We start from the raw sequence: 22,843 nt of genomic DNA, 5'->3' as shown, positions 1-22,843 counted from the left end.
AGCAGCAAATAGGACAGTCCCAATACACAATGAGAGGTGAGTTTTGATTGACATAATGTGAGCTGCCAAGCTCACACAGTCCTCAGAAACATTTTTTAAATGTAAAATAAGGTTTTCTATTAGTTATGAATTGTTGTTTTCTGTAGATGCTTAAGGAAACATTACAGTTTGATATCACATGTGATTTTTTTTATATTTCAAATCAGGTTTCCATGGGTTTTAAAGTATTCATGCTAAAGTCTTTGTTTACAGCATATTCGCAAGAATGTCCATGCACAAGAGTACACTCTCAAAATGCACATTTTCTTCCTCCAGTTATCTCCCTGTACACCTTGAGCAATGAATATTTATTTTTTTTGTTTTCTGCCTTGCAACCCACAAGCATTCCTGCAGGCCTTCGAAAGATCAAGACAGTTCAGTTTAGGGTCAGCAGCGGGGAGTGGAGGTCACTGCTAGCTGTAGCTCCAGGCAGGGGGGTGGGGGGGGATGAGAACAGACAAGGCTGCCTTTAGGAAAGTGCATCAATTGAGCATTCACTGGGGAATGAGTCAGTTCCATAGAAGGGAGTCAGAGAGCCATGAGTCAGAAGCCGTACATCTGTAGGTAGTCATTTTGGATCTCTGTTGAAGCTAAATGTTGGGAGACCACCAGAGATGAGCATGAACTGTGTTGATTGCGAAAAGCTGTTATTCATGGATTAGCCACTCAATCTAGTCTTCTCCTGTATAGTTATTTCACAATCTTCAACTCTTCTTGAATTAACTGTAACCTCAGGCTATAATGAGAGTTATTCAAAACTGTGCACCACTGCGACTTGCAGGAATCTTTTCAAAACATCTGACGTCTGCTCCACATCCCTCCATACATTTGCAGCATTAATTGTCTGCCTATCAGGTAATCAGACCTGGGACACCCTGCTGTGTCAGTTGTCACGTCCTCTCTACATTATATCAAACATACCCCTGCAATGAAATGTTCCGGGCCTGTAGCACACTGTCAAACGCGCCCTGACACTTCCCTTCCATTAGCTTCCCATCTGATGAGCTCATTTCCGCGCCAACACAGTGATCCCAAGCCAAGCCTGGAGACAGACACGCACATGCTCGCTAACACACAGGCCCCGACTTTCAACCGCTGCTTAGGCAACCGTGTGATTCTTCAATTTATCATTTCTGTCAGAGGCGGGAAGTTAAAAGTCCAAAGGCTATCGATTGTTTTCATCTTGACGTGAAAAAATTTTGAGCCGCCGGCAATTAAGAGCTTCCATTGTGGTCAAAGCAGACAGTGGTTGGCTGTGTGTGTGTGTGTGTGTGTGTGTGTGTGTGATGTAGGCGGTTGTAGGGTTGATCTCATCTGCAGATACAAAAAAATGGAACAAGCAATTGAAGGAGGGAGAGGAAATAAACAAGAAGAGGATGTAAAATAATGTGTATCAGCAGAAGGTTAAACGAGAGAAATTTAGCATTTTTATGGGCCTGATGTGTAAAGCGCTGTTTCAGCAAGCCAGAGGAGCACAGACCTTATCAAGACATTGCTTTAGATCACACCCCCCCGAGATCTTCAAGTTCAGCACTTTTATGATTGCCTCCACTCATATTCACGCGTGCATGTGTGCGCATGCACCCCCACATAAACACTTCCATATTAACACATTCACTTACACAATCCATAATCACTTTATTAGCCTTGTACCGCCTGTGGAAGTCGGCATTGATTTGATGTCAGTGCATGTCATTTCTATCCTGATGCTTTTAAATCCCCTCCATGCATAGAAGATTAGCATCAACATATTGTTCTCAAATTAATCTGGTAGCAGTATGAAGGCTGTGAGGGGGGAAACAAACTATGTTTGTGTCAGTGTTTAACAAAAGGGACTAGAGGGCAGCTTGAATATTTTGGAGAAGCCTAAAGCAGAGGAGGAGGAGGGGGGGTGTTTGTTCTTGTGATGGCTGCAGCAGTTTTAATGTGAAAAAGACGGAGTCAAGGGAAGGTGAGCAAGTTTCAACATCAACAGCCTCTCTTTAATATTAATGGACTTTGAAGTGTGTTTTCTCTGTAAGGCATTGATGAACTTCTAAAGGTTATAGTGTCTCAGCACTTCTCTGCCAGGCCACATAGTAAGTAGTTCTTTGGATGTTTTGACTTAGTAATCACTATTTTAATGCATCCAAGTTTTTATTGTAAACATCCCAGTTGCATAATGTCTGAATTTCAGTGTAAACTATGAAATAATAACTTCTTTTCCAGTTAGTATCAGATGATTTTTGTGTATTATGATGACTTATATAGTCATACTTAACAATAACCTTTACAGTGAGACAGGCATAAAGAAGAAAATGTATTCTGAAAGCTGTTACAAAACTTCTATATGGCTGTTTGTTTCTTTTTCCTTTTTGAATTTTCTTATTTCAGTTTAAACACAACCCTGAAGTGCAAGCTTGCTTTCAAAACAAACAAACCGCGCAATGTGTTCAGTTCTATGCTGGTAACATTTTAACTATTAAAAACAGAATTGTGAAATCAATTTACTCCAGAGCCATGGCTGTGCTCTGATGGGTCATGATCCTGAGCTATTTTAAAGTGAACAACTTTTATCCAAATGTATCATAAATAAAACACTCCCCCCTCCACTTCAGCCGGCTGGTAGAAATGTTAGCCTCCCTGACATCAGCTCCAAAACAGCTCTGACAAAATCAACAGCTTTAATCCTTGTCGAGCTGCAGACGAACAGAGGAAGTCAGGGATTAAAGGGTTCAGCTCACTCTGTCTCTCAATTTAATTTTTAGGACTGTACTCAGCCATTTTTCATTTATAGTTTTTTTTATTTTTTTTCAGTCAGAGAGGAACATAAATGCCCATCCAGTGATTGTTGATAGTATTTGATACAGTGTTCATGCAAAACATTTGGATAATGGAGTATTTTGCTTAATTCTCTGTTCTCTGTTTTGTCTTTGACAAATGAGGCCCTAATGGGTTTTTAGTTTACGCTGAAGAAATGCAGTTGGCAGACTTGTAAACTCAGAAATTGATGGACTGCATGATGATTGTTACTGTTTGGCATTTTGTTTTGTTTAGTTAACAGTCAACGCTAAATGACATCTTATTTTCCAAGCATGACTCAATAAAATCTGGGACTTCATTCCAGTGTGGTCTTTGAAAATGTATAATTACACATTGTTACATACAACAATGAAAGATCAACAATAAAAGATCCTGCAATAACAAATACGCAAAGTACTCTATGTGAACAGAATAGGCAGAAAAAAAACATGGGGAAATGTTAGTGTGTGCAACCATTTCTTGTCAGTCTTACTATAATTTACCAAATTAATCTTTGTGAATATCTAACGGCTTGTTTCTTCATCTTTCAGCTATTCAGGCAGAGTTGTTGGGAATGGTCTACACGCACAGAGGCAAAACCCAGAAGTCAAAGTTCGCACCCCGAACCCTACACTAGCCGAGGTCAAGGAGAGGTTGGAACGCTTCAACCAGGTAGGCAACCATCGCTCAACCTGAGGACATCTTTTATCACTGATAAATGTGAATATGTGTGCATGTGCTTTTGCACAAATAGACACATAGGTACATATTGTTCATCTCTGTGTTGTAAATGATATAGGGCTAAGGGTACAACTTGTTTTATTCATCCAAACACATAATATCTGAGACACCACTGAATGGTAGAAGGATGCAGAAATAACGGACCATCCCTAGCAGAGGGGATGTTGTTACTTATTGGCTTCATTGTTTGCCTGACTGATTGTTTACGCTTGCCTTGTTTACATTTGATTACAACAGACAGTTATGACATTGAAACCTCACGTGTGGATTGAAACTTTAGTGTTAACTAATGTGAGCCGCTTTCTTTCTACGGTTATATAAGAACAGTTTTATATGGACACAATGAAATGGATCAAGCAATGAATTGAAATGTTACCAACAACCCCCAAAGGCTTCTTTTGTAATTAGTATGCCTCCAACAATATAACACATTTGCAAACAACTTAAATGTCCTTGCCACTTTTCTTCGATACAAGGAGTCGTTTTGGGCACAGAGGCAGATATCAAAGATAGCTGAAAAGAAGAGAGGGTGAAAGGGAGAGAGATACAAACAAAAAAAAAGTGAATAACTGTGGTAAGAAAAAAAAAAGAGAAAGATGAGAGGCGGGAGCAAAAGGTCAGGAATGAGTGACAGATAGGCAGAGATGACACAAGCAGCTTCAAAGTGACACTGTTTGTCATGTAGATGGGGTTTAGAACTGAAAAGGACCAAGAAGAAAAGGGCCATTTCACAAAGTCCCTAGAGGCCATTTGAAGAGACAAATGGACCAGGATTCGGTTCCCCTCTGCCTGCCTGTGCCTTTTGTTACCCTGAAAATTAAGCCCATAGATACTGCACCAGACATATTTCACTTCTGTTATTTCACCTGATTTTCCCTCTTGGTTCCTGATGATTGCTGATGCTCTTCTCTAATTTACCTTTAAAATCTCTCTGTGATTTACATGTATGTCTCTATTTAACAGTTTATACTTACCAGTAACTATTTGCTGCATATCATCTCTGAATCAAGACAGTTGTTTATCATTAGCTGCACACATCTTCTTATCTTTATACCCTTATGTTTTTTTATTTTCTCATCCATAAATGGATTTCCTCCTCATTTCACACGCATCCCAAACATAAATCTCCCGGCCAGACTGTCCACCTGTCTGCCTCTGACAGCTCAAGATCATTCTGTCCGACCACAACATCCCATTGTGTATGGTCGCTGTCAAGTGCCTCGTTGTCATGGTAACTTTGCAGAGTTTTGCAGGTGTCCTGTTGACATTTACAGGGTTGAAAATGCGTACCTTGAATCTAGACCAGGTGGCAGAGCTTGGCAGAGCTTTGTGTTTGTGCAAGATAAGAGGAAAAGGATCACAGAATGTTAAACTGCATAATGTGGCAGGCTTTGGACGGCAAATCTAGAACTGTTCAACTCAGCTGTGTGCTCTCAACAGCTTTACATAAGTGAATTTTGTTGAAAATGAAATGTTGAAAATGAATCAGACATTATAACATATTTTGCTGAAAGCTATACTCTGAGGAATTTTCAGGTTGTGTCAATTTTGGTGACCCCTGTTGACATACTGCATTCTTCAATGATGTAGTTCTTCAATCCAATGTATTACTCAGTGAAAATTTTTGCTTTAGACAATGTAAAGAAAGGCTGTTAATTGCCTTGCCCGACACCTGCCCTGCAGTAGCAGTTTGTGCATTTAAAAAAAAAAAAAACTATAGAGAAAAAGAAGTCTTAATGCTAATAGTGTCTTTTGCTTTTATAGCTTAAAGGGAGGCATCAGTATTTATTTCAGGCATATTCATAATCATTTAATAACTCATCACAGGATATTTAAAATCTTAAAGCAGGCCTCCACATTTCATTACGGCACCCCCATCAGCACCCCTAAATGTCTTCCTACCTGAGTCTGTTATTTTCTAATGATGTTGGGTTTTAGCTGACTTACTGTTATGTGCCTTTGTCTGTTGTGAGATATTCATTAAAATGATTGTCATTGAGCATTAAAAACATGAAATGACATTGATTAAAGTTCCTTAGTAGAAGCCACAGGAGAAAATCAGAGCAGGGATGTCGCTTGTCTTGTTGTCTACTTTCTGAGAGAACTCATGTCCATGGCTGTCTTTTGGCGCGCAACACAGGCCTCAACAGATGTTTTGAGACAGGTCCATTACATTAGATTCTTCCAGGTGGGCCAATCAGTTCACAAAATAAGTTCCTTTTGAGATTGATTTTGGCAAGCCCATCTGGATCCCTCTCCAAATTACAAACTTCATTGGACACCCTTGGTGTCTTTTAGGCAGTAAAGTTAATTGCTGTTTAATCAGGAGGGAGACGTCCACAGACATGACGCATTAGTGATCCCTACAGTTTACATTTGTTTGTGCATACTCCACAGTTGGGCCATTACTCAGCTCAGTGACTGCACACATGAAATCTTTAATCAGTTGGTAACATGACCTGTACTTTTATGGTAAATAGCACTTTCTGTGATTCTGTGAGGACAAGTGAGAGGATTTCTTGTTGGTTCAGTGAACCACAGAAGCATCCCTTTACTTTTTTAAAGTTAAGAATAATAAAGAAAGGAAAGCCAATGTTTTTAAAGCTTTACAGTTTTACAGAGCTCTACGCTTGTGTCTCGATGTAAAGCTGCATGGCTGCTGTCTTGCATTTTAATGAAATTAAACTAAGAAGTAGATCAAGGGCTGATCCCCCCCGGGTGTTTGGCGAGGTGCTTGCTATTGATCGGCAACGTCTGCAGGAAAAGAGCCAATTATCATTGAGAAGTTGTGAGCTGTTGGGGCTCAGTGGTAAAGTTGGTCGTCTCTCAACTGGAAGGTTTGGGGGTTTGATTCCCAGCTCCTCCGAGTCTTCTTAGGCAAGACACTGAACCCCATATTGCACCTGCTGCACAGCCAGGGGTGAGTGAAAGCCTCTAAAGTAAGTGAATGTGGTGTGAATGGGTGACTGTGACGTGGTTTAAAAATGCTTTGAGTGGTCAGAGGACTATTAAAGAGCTATAACAGTCAAAATTCATTAACCATTGATAACACATTGAGACAAATGTGTTCATTTAGAACAATTCATTATTTGTATTAAGAAGCAAGATAATGTCAGTCTGTCATCTGCACACTGGGTATAAAAACCTGACCTTGACAGTGAGTTAAACAGAGACAAAGACAGAAACATTATGAATAATACATGTGCTGAAAAGTCTTCTTCCATGGACTACATATAATCAAACACATGACTCCTGGTATGATTTCTCTTCTGTGTGTGTGCTGGAAAAAAACACTTTTTGGTTCACATTGAGGACATTTCATAGAAGTAATTCTGTTTAGTGTTAGGATCAGAGTTTTGTGAGGTGTTGAAAGTACAATCAGGTGTGTGTGTGTTTGTCTCATTTAATCCTCGGAATTAGTTTTTTGATATTAGTCTTACTTCGAAATGAAAGGAAAACTCACAGTGGACTGATTCTAAATAGCATTCATATGATCTTTTTTTTTTTAAATTAAAAAGGCATTACAGGTATTCCAACGAATCCTTAATCTGATCTTTTTCAAAATTTGAATAACCTCCATTTCCGGGATTAGTGGGGTTATGATGTGTATATTTTTACCTACCGAGAGTAGACTCGGAACGCTGTCACACTAAGAGGATTGGGAAACTGCTGCTGATGTATCATAGACTCTGACCTCCTCCTTTCTCCAGTGTTGTCATGCAAACAAACCTGCATGCAAAGCACACACGCAGCACAGTACTGATTGACACAGAAAAGTCACATTTGCGATGTGAAATCAAATACTGTAGAGCTTAAAATAACAGAAACAGACATAGGACATGCCCTTATCTCCAGACATGCTATAACATGTTCGATTAAATGTGTAGGCAAAGTTACAGTCCTCCCTTGTCTGTCTCCTCTGACTACCCTTTTCCTCACACTCTTCCTCTTCTGCCTGTAAATATTGCTAATGTGGACAATAAATGTTTCAAAGTGGAATTTTGAGTCCCGGCCATCAGTCCAGCTGTTTTTGGGTGGGGATCTCTTATACAATAGTCTATCTGTTTCCATGCGAGGAGCAGGCCAGATCATTTGTCAGTTTGTCAATTTTCACTTTGGTGAATACAAAGTCGGTGGCTACACGCTGTGCTGAGCGGAGAAAAAAAAAAAAGCACCAAGGCAATCACTCTCATGATTCAGATCCCTTGTTTTTCTTTGGCACACACACACAAACAGAGACAGCATCATTACAAATAGTGAAATGTGTTGTTGATAGAGAGCTGAATAGAGCAAAGAAAAAAAAAAAGTTCTGCTACAGAGAGAGCAGTTTTATGAGTGATTGATAGGACTGACTGCTTCTTTGCTGTTTGGTTTGGCCAGTGTCCGAGCCAGGTTCCACATCAGAGAGCACTTAGTTGTTTCAAACACACACGTATACAAACACACACAGCACATTTCCTATGTTGATCCAGTTGACCCATCAGCTGCTGATGGGACTTCAGTTGTTGTATTGTTAGTGAGACAAGTTTGTTGATGATAATAAAAAGGAAAAACAATTAAGAAATTCAACCGTTTTAGCCGACCTCATAAAAGGTAGAGACGACAGCCACAGATTGGTTCGTGACTTCAGCATGATTTCACTGTATATTTATCTTTTATGTTTTGAGCAGTGCCTGCAGCAGTCAGACAGGGTTTGGGCTTTATAGAGGTAGTGCAGTCCAGGGATGAAGAGAGAGCGCAGGCTGAACTGGCAGCCCGTCACAGGGAAGGGACAGATTTTTCCACTTGAAGAAGATGACGGAGCTGGCCTTCACAGGAGCTTTGCTGCTGCTGCAATGGCATTGCAACAAGTCTCACTGCTCACTGTAAGGTGATCAATTAAACTTCATGGACCACAGACTCTGATTTAGGCACATGCGTTTTTACCAACATAGTAAGATGCAAAGCTTCTGAAATTTTAGTGAGCAGGGACTTTTTTCACATTAAGTCATTTTTACTTTCTACTTGGGTTTTGTCTCCAGGAGTACAGACATTCTCGCCATATGGACAATATATACAGTATGTCCTTCTATATATGGCACTATGTTATGAAAGTCCTCTTTTTTTAGTTTGGTATGTTGTGCGTTTGTTAAAGTCAAGTCACAGTGTTCTTAATCTTTTATGGTGATCTTTTATGGTGATTTCAGGCAGCTGAGGCATCACACAGCTGCCTTGTTGTTGTTTTTTTGTGAAATATTCCATATTGGACGATGGCCTATAAAAATGTACTCACAAAGTGGTGAATATTTGCACGCATTCAAGAATTGATTTAGTTTTGATTCTGGAAGGCCTGGTTTGGAAGTCCCCAATTGTATTTGGTTCAACACAATTCAAGTCTAGTTATTATAATTTCATTTTTTTTGACAATATTTACATCAGCCAATATTGCATGAAATCACTTTGCTTTAACCTTGATATCTTACAACTGATTTTATCTACAGATCTATCATAAGCATTACATTCTGACAGAAAATGATTTTGTGTGTATATTGAAATAACTTAATTCTCACAGTGCAAGCATTTGACACCGTCCCAACCTGTATCCTGTATAACAAGTATACAAGCGCATACATACACATACAAATACAATACAATCACTGATTTGAATCTGTTATGTACTATATCTCTCCACTTCAAATCAAAATCTGAAATTAGCCCAGTTTGAGGTCTGTAAGGCTTTTGCTTCCTGGCAGCAGCTGTCACTGACTGTTGACCCTCACATCTCACGCAGCATACTTTTTATCATCCAGGTAGCTGTTGGAACATGCTCTCAGTAAAACCGCTCATGTCACTCAAACCGTCACACATTTCTCAACAACATCTCCATCACTTTCCAGCCAGTAAACAAAGTTCATCCAACCACTGATATGTAACGCATACAAACGGCCCCATTGGCTGCCTGAGAGGAGCAGGGTGTGACAACCAAACGCCACATTGTGTTACCGTGATTGACTAGCCAATAAAGTGTCACTTACGTTTAGCAATAGAATTGGCTTGTACTAGCTTGTAGTACAGGGGTGTGTGACTCTGTTATTGTTCAAAGTACCAAGGAAAAAATGTTCAAAGCATTACTCAGACCTCCTTGGAGAAGAACATGGTAACTTTTCTTTTTAAAAAGCAAGGCGTTTGTTTAAAGATTTCATACAGATTTGATGTAACTTGGTGAAGATGACGACCATTGGTAAAGAAGAACTGATACGTTAACAAAGTGCTCTGGCACAATATTTCATTGTCAACTCATAAATTATGTCCAATGATATTCACAATTGTAAACAAACCGAGAGGAGTATTGTGTAACTTATCTCAGAACAATTTGGCAAAATGGATGTTGCAATTTTATGGGCAGTAACTCAGAGATCATGAATCTCTTCATGTTTGTGTTTTCAAGAGAGGGCTCGGGTATTTTAACATTAACCGGAAACATTGACGCAGATCCATTTGCAGAAAAATAAAACTTTTTTTTAATACCCACATTAACATACAGGAGTTTTGCATGCGTCTTGGCAGGGATGCACGTGGTCAGTGAGGGAGTTTTTCTAAGCAAATGTAGCACTTTGTTTATCTCTTTATTATTTTTTGCATAAGCTGATATTTGATCTTGAAAGGCTAGCTGCATACCTCCTTTATGTTTTTGGGTGAGGTAATTGTTGGCATTGCATTTAGACTTTGACTTCAGCTTTTGGTTGTCTTCAGTGCAATATGAATTTCAAATGTATCTGCCTGTAGGATTCGGATAAAGAGGAGTTTTTATTGGCTTAATTTTTAACCACGGAAAAGGGAAAACAGCGAAGAGGACTTGGCTCAGACTTTTTGTTATGCCTTTTATTCTTTCCATGTTTTCAATGGCAACGCATGAAAGTCCAAACTCTGACAGTTACCATGACTGTCTGCTCCAGAACTTACTGTATCTGTCAGTTTGTGGCTCTATAGTCATTCAAAACTGTCTGAAAGCTGCTTGACTGTAAAAAAATAAAAAAAATAAAAAAAAAACATCATCAGTCCACACAAACAATAGGTCATATCTGATCCACAATCAGCAGCGATGGATGGCTTCATAGTGCAGCTATCTGTAGTTTCTGTTGTTTGCAGACTGCAACACTTCAGAGGGCTCATTCTCTGTCCTCTGTCCTTATTTCTCATTCTTGGATACGCTTACCTCTTTCAGCTGTTCTTCTTAATCAGGAAGTGAGATGCAGACAGTTTTTCTGTAGCCATACACACATACACACACCTACACAACAGATTGATGTACTGTACTCAAAAGCATTCAAAGTCTGTTTGTGAGACAAAGGGGGTGTTTTTAATGTAAAAGTTTGAAGTCTTTTAGAGATTACCACTGTTACTTTTTCCTCATGTCTCTTCCAACTTTGCCTTCCCCCTTTTCCCCTGTACTATGTCCACATTTGCAGTTTTTACCACAACTGCACTCAATGAGGTGATACTGTTTAAAATTGTCAGGGAAGTAAGAGAGCACATGTCTCAGTGTGGGCTTAAATAAGTGTTAGGACTAATGAGGCTGGTTCACTGGTCTGATGGCAGGATTATACATGCAAAGAAACCAATATGACACAAACACACTAACACAAGTATGGCTACTGTTGCAGTATTTATTTAGCATCTGTGGGTTTTACTCATATATATCACAATCAGATTTGACCACATAAAGCTGGATAATGTGGCCACAGCAGCCTCATGGTTAAGCTGCAATTACACACACACACACACACATACTCATGCACACCCAGACAGACGATACACACACTCAGACAGACACAGACATACACACACACACACACTCTTAGACAGATACACACATGCTCATTGTTCTACCGAACTCGTCCAGACACTGATTGGTTACTCCTGGCAGTACCGATTTGAGTGTGAATGTAGGATGCTGTCAAATGCATGCAGGAATGCAGCCCCTTGATGCTCCCAAACCTGGCCCATCATCCCCTGACCGAGGAATGCCTTTGAAATGACGGAGAAGGCAGAATGAGTTGGCAGTGCAAGAGCAGAACTAGAAAGTATTTCATGATTTGGGATTTAAATCAAAGCCTTGTGGAATACCTGATTTGTCTTCGGATGCCATGGGTAATTTCAAGGCACGCCTTGAGTATGAGGGTAGGCATCTTGTTTTTTCATCCCATCCACTCTGAGCACCACAACTGCTTGCTAAATGCTAAGTCTCCCTGTGTGAACACTGTAAAGGAATTCATATTCATTCGATTTTTTTGTCACCTCCAGAACAGATCTCTCCAACCCTTCTACCGCTCCTTTTCGCCCTTTATTTGTTTTTGTTTGTTTTCAATGCATAGAATTGTTTCACTTCTCCAACTTTCAATTTTCACTACCAAATCTACATGGTGCACCTGTAAACTTTTTTCTATCCCACAATAACAGGCTGTACTCTTTTTGTAAAATTATAGATTAATAAAACCAGTGAGTGAAAACTGAATGAAGCAGGTGAAGGATAAATAACGTTTTTTTCAAGCTCTGAAGCAGATGCAGCATATCGAGGGGATGGTTGCTACAGCCAATTATCAGCTGAGGTCTGAAAAAGTAATATTCTCCTCATTCAAACTGCTTAAAACACTACAGAAATCAGTGCTTCTGTGACACTTACTCAGCCTACACAGCAACTATCAGTTGGTGCCTTGAAATGTTTTAATCTACCAAAAGCTAAAAAAAGTAGCTCTCATCTTTATCATAAGTATTATCATTACCACTATCAAAACCATTCTTTTGCCTCAGCCTATCATACAATTGTTACTGTGTAAAAGAAAGAATATGTATTTTGTTTAATCGTGTCAATGAAGCTTTCAGATGTGGTCTTATCCTCAGCGCTGAAAAGAGAGTGCTTTGCTTTGAATCTGCCAATCCTTTTGAAGATATGTGAAAGATATTTATTCACCCATATCTCAGTTAATAGTGCCCTCAATATTCTCAGCTGCCATATCCTTAAATGCTGCATCAGCGATGACCCTGAAGCACAATTAAAACTGTGTTTGAAGAAGGTAAATTCAAGTTCACCTGTTTGCTTATATATTATATTTGCATCATATCTAAAGTGCAATTTAATTACATTAGGTAACCTCTCATCTTGAGTTTTATCAAGACCTGATTTTGAAAAATATGATGCATGACTGAACATGTTGACCTTCGCAGCAGCTCAAATGTTTGATTTTAAAGCATATTCTCAGTATAAAAAGGCTGCATGGCACAGCAAAGCTCAAATACATCAAACAGCCTGGTTTTAAATGTCAGAGAGACCGAATCATGAGAAAATAAAGACATTGTTCCTGTTGAGTTAAAAGCACCAGAAGATGAGATTTGAAAGGCTGTTGTTTTTGATGACATAAATAAACCACCTTATTCATCTTTGGGTCCTTATCCATTCACTTCAGCTGCTTTATGATTAATATTTGAAGAGGTCAAAATGCTTCAGCAACACTTTTAGTAAGAAGATCAACTTTATTAACAATTTAGACCGACACGTTTCGGCTCGTGGCCTTGAAAAAAATCTTCATACTACAAGTGTTGCTAGAGCATTTTGACCTCTTCTAAGCCTTTCACTCTTCATGCACCTTGTCAATTGGTGAAGTTTGTGCCAGAAAATCTTCTTTTTCTGCAGTTTATGATTAGTATTTGACATTAACTTCATCAGCCGAGCATATATTGCCTGTGGTCTCTGCTTTACTTTTACTCTATAAAAGAAAAGAAAATGAAGACGAAAAAAACATTTAACAAACTGCTTACGACACTCATTGAAACTCAGAGCTGGACCTCAATGCAGCAGCATTTCTCTGTCAGAAAGCAGATAAAGAAAGAGAGAGGGACTTTCCAATGCATACTGAGCATTCAACATTCTTTTAGGACCCATACTGGAATATTTATCTCTCTTTTTTTAGCACCAATGGCAAACTCAAAATGGCTTTCTTGACTATGTTGTTTGAATACCACAATTACGTTCCCTGTGTTACTTTTGAATTTACCAAGTAGAATTAACATTTAAACAGACTTAGCAGAAATTTTCTGGCACTCTAGCAGCTCTGACAGAGTCAAAACAAACCAACAAACTGCCCTGGACAGCGGCCAACAGCACAATTCTACAACGGCCCAACTGTGGTTTCCACAGCGACAGCGCCTTAATTGATTCCTTCCCTAATTAACATGCTTTAAGGACAGCTGGGCCAGGCAGCATTGTGTTAAACGTCCCCTGAACGGCATGGTTATTAGCTTAATACTCCAATGGTTATCTGGATGGTGTTGGGTTACAACACTTTCTTGTTTAACACAGCATTTCTACATAAACTGGTGGAGTGTGCACTGGATTTATCTTGTAGTTTTACAAATTTAAAAACAAGGTTAATGGGTTTATCATGGTAGCTGTCCAAACAGAGTTTTCTCTCTCTTACTTTCAATCCTCCATAATCACTTATCTTTTCCCTGCAGCCTTGTGCTTAACTGTATTGATCCATTGGATACATACTAAATTTGTGGCTTCCATCTTTGCACACAAGTCATTCAGTTATTGTATTTTTGTCTCAAATGTCTCATATGAACAAGTCCCCTGACCCGAATTTCTATACCTAACACAGTGTATCATGTATCAGCCTCAAAACAGGCAAAACAAGTACAGGAAATATAAAGGGACTGGTCACATGTTGTCATATGAGCCAATCCATAATGATGAAATGCACAACTAACCAGTGTGTTTTAGAGGTGGGGGAAAAAAGATGTATGTAAAAATCTAAATTCTTATCTTCTAAGATTTTAAATAGATTCATAACTTCCAAAAACTGATTTTCAAAATATTTTATTTTTTTGGCTAGTCAGTCACTCCCTGCTAAGTGCTAAGGCTAAGAGTATTAAACTCCAAATGGAGCAGCAAGACATTCAGTTAGTTTCACAGATGACTGGAGTAGATCCTAAAGTATGTACCAATTAAAAAATAGACTTTGAATCATGAGTACAGAATTGTTTTGAATCAAAATTCGATTCTCAATCAAAATGTGATCCAAAGAATCAACTTTGAATCGTTAGACACCCAAAGATCCCCTGGCCTAGTGTGTATATTGTTTACATCTTTCTAAGCAATTCTTTTGTTTCTGTTAGTCCATCTTTGAAAACTGAGCTGTCCAGGTATGTTGAACCTGGTTCCATTGAAGAGCCCTCTTGAGTTTCATGAAGCCTCTGCCCTCTATAATGCTTTTACATGAATTATTTGACTGTAGCACTTCTCTCAGGCCTGACTCAGAAGGGGCCACTTCACATTAAATAGGAATGGGACACATGATAGATGTAATGGCTTACAATAAGAATAGTACCCACTGGTGTCAGGATCACGTTCAGTCTCCTCCTCCTCTCTCATTAGCAAACATCAGAAGTCACTTTTCTGGAAGGGAAGGCAGATAGAAAACCAACTGTGACACCAGTTGAGCTGCTGCAGAATTATAAATGACAGACAAGCATTTATCAGCATTGGCTAACTTTAGTGCCTCTTCATTCTTTGTCTCATTATTTCTACTTGAAGGCCTTGGCTGTCTAAGTAGCTGGTCTTTTATTTCATTCTCTTCCAGAAGAAGAAAAGGTCTAGACTAAGTTATCGACAAAATAACAATTTATTGAATCCAACGTTTGTACAAATACTGTTTATTCCCAGTAGATAATGTCTTATTACTTTACCCTAACCTTCAGTAAATACATCATGAGGTCACAGTTATGATTTGTCTGACATAATGCAACTTAGCATCTGTTAACATACAGGTGGTAACATGTAGCTCAAAGCACAGATATGCCTAAGTAAACAAACTCTGTAGGATCTAAGGCAAGACTCAGTACTGATTCCCCCCTCCCAACATAGTAGAAAATTATTCCTGCCCTGTTTGTTCCTGATGTTCTGTAAGGTTAGCATGAGGGCTTTACAGATCCAGTCCTAAATCATGTGAACAGATCGCAGACTCATCAGGCTGACATGACGTTAAAAAAAAAGAAAAAGACACGGATGAAGCAACAGAGTCCACTATACGATGCTATAATGAGAATATTTGCCGTGATATCAGGGCTTAGCATAGTTCTATCAACAACACACTATCAACAAAAGAGTGAAGAAGAACATACTGACGAACAGAAAACGTACTGTAATGCAGCCTTTTGATTACGTCCCGTTGGCTTCAGGTTAATTCTCCGGAGAATATCCTGCTGCGTTCTCACATCAGCTCACTTGGAGCGTCAAGACTACTAGGGGTCTGGCAGGAGAAACTCCGGGTGAAGTCAGAATTAAAAAATTCAGGAGTTTTTCATGAGTTTTCTTCAAGGAAAGCCCTAAAAAAAAAGTTATTTTCAAACCCTGAGTGCATGCCTAGCCTGTTTGAGATTTTTAAACAAAATCCATATGTTTTTTTCTTTTTGTGCTTGTGCATTACATTTTAAAGCTCACTCCTTATTGTATAACTTCTCATTTCTTACATCTTACATTTAGCTTCACTCTCTAAACAGTATAAATAGGCCTGTCTCCTTTTTTTCGGGCTGTTAATGGCCAAGGAGGCAACTGGTTGAAGGTCACATATTTCTGTCAGGTTGGTTGACAGACAGCCTGGTGTCAATGGCAACAATATAAGTCATCCCTCAACACACTGAACCTATCCCCCCACCACTCTCACTCACCTCTCAACGTGTCTTCAGTGGATGTTCCCTCAGTATGAAGGTCAGCTGTGCTCCAGGATTGATCTTGTCGGCTTTCTCATGAATGTTTAATAGTTTGTGTGTGTGTGTGTGTGTGTGTGTGTTTGCATATTACATCCTAGAGGATGCTTAAAACTGTGTCTCTCTACAGCTCCACATGTTTTACTTATCTGGTATTCATGCCACTTTCTTACACTTAGACTCCAAAGGATGATTTGTTGTTATGTCAGGAGAGCTTCTTGTCAGACATGGGGTGACGGAACAAAGACCACCTTGATGATGGTGGACAGCAGGGAGGGCCAGCAGGTGGTCCAATTAGTCGGCTCCACGCTGAGAGGGAGGAACATCGTAGAGAGATGTTCATGCTCCAGGCTGTGCGAGTCTTCATGCAGAAGAGTGCTCACACTACAATGTGATGTGGTTTCTATAGATCCAGGTGTTTGTCACAGTTAGATGCAAGAGTGAAGTGTAAATAAAAAAAATGATCTTTATTATTGATCAGTGGGGAAAAAAAATCCTCACGTAGAAGGATTCATAAGCTAATGAAAAGCTTAGTGTTTATATTGTGTTTTATATTATATTTATTGACCCTGCACTCGGGGGAAATAAACAGATGTCAATACATATCAGCAGTTGTTTGACAGTGTAAAAAAAATACAATAAAAATACACCTTAAAGATAACGTGTGTTGAATAATTGAGGTTGATTCTTGTAATGCTTACAAATGAAAGCGTAAATAAAAGCGGATCAAGTATAATATGAACCCTCTCGTCTGAAGAAAATGGAAGTTATGAAAGCTTTTGCCTATCCTTGTAATCGATGATTCTCTTAAAATACGGTTGTTATTAAAAGAAACACGTCACCCACCACCCAGGGCCTTCACTTGACACCACCCACACTGCTCCTCAAGAGAGTCGACAGGGGACATAAGAAACAATATTATTATTGTTCTTCTTTCAAGAGTGAGAATCTAGTGCACTTTGCCTTCTTTAACTCGTCCAGTTATTAGATTAGATAACATTACTGTGCAGACAACATTACAGTAGATTACAGTACATTAGCATTGCATTGTCAAGTTGTTATCATTTACAAAAAAAAGTTTGTTCTAAACCTCTTATTTCTGTATTTGTTGTTCAGGAGACCCAGGAGAGGTTTCCCAAGCTGGGTCAGTTGGAGCCCTGGGATCAGCTGGGCAGTGGGGAGACGGAGGAGGGCAGCACCACAGACTGTGATGATGAAGATGGATGTCAAGCCTCAGGAGACGGTCAAGGCCAGACCTGTAAGTAATGCATACCCTCCTCTTCATGTGAACACATCTACTTCCCTTTAACAAATTTATTGAGTTCCCACCACTTAAATAGAAAAAAAAACATTTAATCACCATCCTTAAAGATGATTTCCATTTCCATTCTTTTTTTAATTTGCAGTTGAAGCTGATTTTTGCTGACAATGGGCATGGTTTTATGCAGGTTAGAACTAAGGACAGATCTCCCCCTGAAATTGCTGCAAACTTTTCTCTCTTTTGTCTTGCTCAGTGAGCCTTGAATTGTTTTCCAAATGTTGCCACAAAGTAACTCTTTCAGTCATCTCCTATTTGAGATGGAAAGATTCATGTCAAAAAGCACATTCCCACAGTCTACAATCCTCACCTACTGTGTCTCCTTGAGGCAACAGCAAAGGTGGCAGCACAGGAGATTCCTCAGATCCTGAGACAAACAAGCCAGTTTGCTCAATAAGCACACGCACGCACGCACGCGCACACACACACACACACACACGCACACACACACAAACACACACACGCACACACAGACACACACATATGCAAACACAGCAAGGAGGTGTTAGGGCTTGTGTCGGCTTTGATGAGTGTCATTTGATCTCCTGTAGAAGCTCCTAGTTAATCATCTCTCATTATCATGTTGTTTTTTTCAACCTACGAGGCTAAACAAAGGAGTATGGTGAGAAGCACTGTCTTACAGTATGGGGGTGGGGGGGGGGGGGGGGGGGGGATATGGAGGAGCACAGGACTCATCCATGCAGACAATAATAGCAGTGGCCAGGCAAAAAGGTTCACTCTTTTTTTTTCCATGTACCTGATAAATAGTCCATCAGGAGATACAACTGAGACACTGAAGCTAGCGGACAGGTTAACAAAATGAAATCAGGCCCCCGTGATAAAATCCTTGCTGGAGTAAGCAGAGACTCTCTGGGATTCTTCTGCAAGAATGCCGATTCAGCAGTCTCTTTATATGGAACACGCATCATGTTAGCTGAGACTGTTTGCTCAGACAACAACACAAATGCACACACATACATTAACATACATACATGAACAGGTGCCTGAGGAGATGGCTTCCCTCTTCAGTTTCCCTGCATAGCTTGTCACATCTCCTCTCTCTCTCTCTCTCTGCCATCATACTCAAAATAAAAATGCAGCAAAATGTCCTTGAAAACGATACCAAAGATGGTTTTTTTTATTTTTTTTTTTATTTGTCTTGAGTTACCAGGGCCACAACAATCTTACTGTTTTGGTCAGATAATTTAAGTGTTATATCGACTATTTTGAAAACATTATTATTTGATTATTTTTCAAGCATTTTGTAGATTTTCTTCTCTTTTTTTGACAAAAAAAAAAAGAAACTGGACACTATGTATTTTTTTCACATGCCTTCTTTGGCCACCAAGATGTCAACGCTGTCATCATTTTTTAACTTGGATCTTCAAAATCTCTTCTACACATCTAATCTACTTTTCTTGTGTTAATCATTCATTTATATTTTTTATGTGCTAAGTATGCGTCAAACTGATCTCCTGCACTCTTCATACTCCTCTCTCTCTTTCTCTAATTACGCAAGTGAGGCAGGTGCGGGAGGCAAAGAGTCATTTAAGGCTCCATAGCTCTTTATCTTTCTATCTCTCTACAGCTCTATATTTGGGTACTGGTCAAACAGCCACCACAACTCATTGGTATTCCTCCATCAAAATATCAATATCTCAATTGGAAATGATGTCTTATTGATTGTATTTAAGGTAAAATGTGCTTGATTCAGTTTTATGAAAGTACTGAACTTGAAGTTCATGCTTATAAGTTGATATAAATTAGCACAAAAACAGAAGCTACATCATGTGGTACAAGCTGCTACTCCAGTATACTAAGTGTGTGCAAAATAATGCTCATAAAACTGCACAATGGATGGCAACAGCCAGAGTGGCTTAGTGTGTTAGCAGCAGCAAATCTTAGGCACAGGTTCCCCGTATGGTAAAAAAAAAAAGCTATTCACACCACAAAACAGCAAATAAACCGATCAATGGCCATTCCACTTCCAGTTACACACAGTCTGGACAGGTCCTTTCTGCCCTCCTTGTTGTGATGTGTATAAAATGTGCTAGCCTTTCTTAGAGCTCTGACAGCAGCAGCAGCAGCAGCATGCCCACAGTAGGGGATAATCAATCAAAACCAGTGTCTGAGATTTACAGAACAAAACCCATTAGTCTGTGCTCAAAGTAAAAATCCATATCCAGGTGGGTCCTGTTGCTTGTACAACTGTCCTTTAGCTTTCAAAGGGAGTATTTGATATCCAGTAACAAAATCATGCTGCTTGGAAAGGTGTTCTGGCTTTTTGCATCTATAAAAGCAAACTAAAGCATTGGTCCTATTATAAGACAACTCTGACTATAAGACAGCCATTTGTATGTCTGAGGAATGATGAAAGGAGCTGGGCAACACTCGTCCATTTATGCATGGACAGTCCAATTTTTTGGCATATCGTTGATTTAGACAAGCCAAGCCTGGCTTTGAACTCAGTCATGAGAATGTAATTTGCAGTTTCCAAAGCTTTGAGGCGACTAACTGCTATTGTTATACACATTCTTTGAGTCCATTTTTCAGTTGCATGGCGTTCTCACACACCCGCCTGTCAAGCTCCTGGAAGTGTAGCTTGGTGTCCTGACATTTTTGAGAGTTCTTAAGAAATTAAGAGCTCTCCCTCTGTCAAATTGGCCCTAGTGTGTGTTTCTGGTGGCATCTGCCTCACTGATGGATAAGTTAGAAATCGGCATCTGCTGTAAATGCAGTACTCTCTTCTTATTCTTATTCTTATATCTTATTAAGGTTAGAGAGTAGGTTTTAGTTTTCATGCATATGAAGCATGTATTACCAGTATTTTCAGTCTCTGCATTTTTTTAACACTGTGTAACTGCGGTAGACCTCTCTGTTAAAAAGGGACGTGAGCGCCCAATGTTTCCCAAAGAGACACTTTATCACTAAGCTAATGAACATCCCTACTCTGCAGAGAACAGACTCACTGTCTCTGTCATCACACAGATGTGTTAGAACTCTGCCACGTCTTACTGAAGAGATAGGATGCAAGCGTTCTGCCAACTTCAAAGCACAAGTATGTCTGAAAAAAATGAAGATATTTACCTACATAGACAGCCATATGAAGACTGAGCTATAAATGTGTAGCTCAGAGTTACTTTTCGTCAGTGACCAGCTTAATAAAGTATGACAGATTTGTATCAAGAGTTGGAAAAGCCTTTTTGACAATGTCGGAATAGCTCTACACTATTCAAAGAAAGCACAGTCTGATTGCATGATGTCATTTCTGTTTTATCTCGGTTCAGATCCTGCTCTTCTCGCCTGGAGACTTCTGAGCGTATTTTGTGTGCCAACTAAACAAGGCCCAGTCATGTAAGAACTGCCATGACCACAGCCTGCCATGAACAGGAGAATAAATCAGTGATTCTTTAATGAACCGTATCATCCCAATCCCCCTGCAGCTATGAGAGCCTCTTCTGTGGTACACTTTGTGGCGTGACTTTGGCTTATTATCCCGGGTATACTTATGGCTGCTCCTTCCAAAAGAGCTTTTCATTTGTAGCCAGCTCATTAAGGTATTAATCTCTAAAAGACCCAAGTGGCACATTAGACCACTATCTCTCCATTAGGAAGAGAGGGGAGACTCCGCATGTCTGTACATTAAAAGGTAAAACAGTACTTTGTTTGTCTGAGTGCAGCAGTCATGCCTGACCGTCTGACAGACCAAGCAAAGCGTTCTGTTTGCCATCCTTCTGTGCAGAACTGAAGAAAAAAAAAAACCATTGAATTTTAAAAACACACAGCAGAAGTTTGCTTCTAGTTTTTAAACAATCTTAAAGGAGTTAAAGATGGAATATGGGAGATGTGAAAACAATATGTTCCCACCTTGCTACACCTACTTGTATTTAGCTGCAGTCTAGTCGTTTTGTTTGTGCTACTTTTGAGCAAAGCTGCCTGACAAAGGTGTGAGAAGTCATAAAGCAAACGCAGTGAGAAAGCTGGTTATCCATCTCAGAGGAGGAGAAGTAAATACGCGGATAAACACTTCCTGTGATATGAGCCGGAGGGATGTGCAGCGATATAGTGCGAATTGTACATCCATGAAAGTACAATTCTCTTTCGGTAACAAACACCATCTGTCTTGGAACACTGGTGAGCTCATCAAGAAAGTGAAGACACCCCCGGCAATTGCTCACACTCTCTGCACTTCAGCGCCTAAACATGTCTATTAGCATGAAACCATTGGCAATGATGGTTTTGCTTTTCTATCCTGTCGGAGAGCATAACGATCTCTATATGACAAAAGTAGAAGATTTAGGAGTGGAGTTGTGAGTTTCTTTAACACTTGAAATAAAGGACAAATAAAAATCTCTACTTGCATATTATCATGCAAGAAGGAAACAGCTGGCTGTATTTGTTTGAATTTGTGGTGTGTGTGTGTGTGTGTGTGTGTGTGTGTGTGTGTGTGTGTGTGTGTGTGTGTGTGTGTGTGTGTGTGTGTGTGTGTGTGTGTGTGTGTGTGTGTGTGTGTGTGTGTCTGTGTGTGAGTATAAACCAGACCCCAAGGGAAGAAAAAAAAAATTAATAATAAAATCAAGCCACAGCTGCTAGTTTTGTAGAGATTTTTACTGGAAGAAATTGACAAGTGTAATTTGCGAATTTTATTCCACATTTAAATAAACACAAACACACACACACACACACACACACACACAAATTCAAGGTGAGTGTGTTTTCTACAAGACACTTCCAATCAGCAGATTTTGAATATAAGGCATAAGGCCTACAGAGCAAGTTCTGCTCCTGTCATCCATCAATGTCCAGTATAGTGCATGCAGTTTAACTTTTTCCACCAACAGCTGTTAAAGAACACCTCTGTTGAGATTAATTTTCCTCCGCTTCAATGTTCAAAAGACTGCATTCAGTGTATAGCTAATGACCTTGGACCTAGCCGTGATAGAGACATTCAGCTTAAACATATCGGCCTCATAAGGTTATTAGGTTGTACCCTGATGTCAAAGGCATGAAGAGAACTCCTCTCCAGAGCCGTTAAGGCCGTAAAGGTGTGCAGCAGCTGTCTGTCCTGGCAGGAACTGCACATTCCTGAAATGAACGCTTTCTTGGGCAGGATATGGCCAACCTACACCGGCGTTAGCAGGATTACAATGGATCGACCCCAAGCTCACCGAAGCCATGCTGTGGCCCTGGACCCTGCCCTCACCTGCCTTTCATCTTTAA

At 39.7% G+C, this 22,843-nt stretch overlaps 1 protein-coding gene across 2 annotated transcripts in view; it reads left to right on the top strand.

Annotated features, from left to right (window-relative positions):
* Positions 1-22,843, top strand: part of LOC109995576 (glypican-5-like) — a 96,218-nt gene that overhangs the window by 58,556 nt on the left and 14,819 nt on the right. For both annotated transcript variants that reach the window (XM_065954022.1, XM_020649342.3), the window contains 2 exons: positions 3,372-3,492; positions 17,422-17,563. In XM_065954022.1, coding sequence (XP_065810094.1) covers positions 3,372-3,492; positions 17,422-17,563 — 263 coding nt within the window. The remainder of the gene's footprint in view (positions 1-3,371; positions 3,493-17,421; positions 17,564-22,843) is intronic.

This window comes from Labrus bergylta, chromosome 4 (genome assembly GCF_963930695.1).
Source record: "Labrus bergylta chromosome 4, fLabBer1.1, whole genome shotgun sequence".
NCBI lineage: Eukaryota > Metazoa > Chordata > Actinopteri > Labriformes > Labridae > Labrus > Labrus bergylta.
Note: the sequence above shows the minus strand (reverse complement) of the source record. Positions and strands in the feature narration are given on the sequence as shown.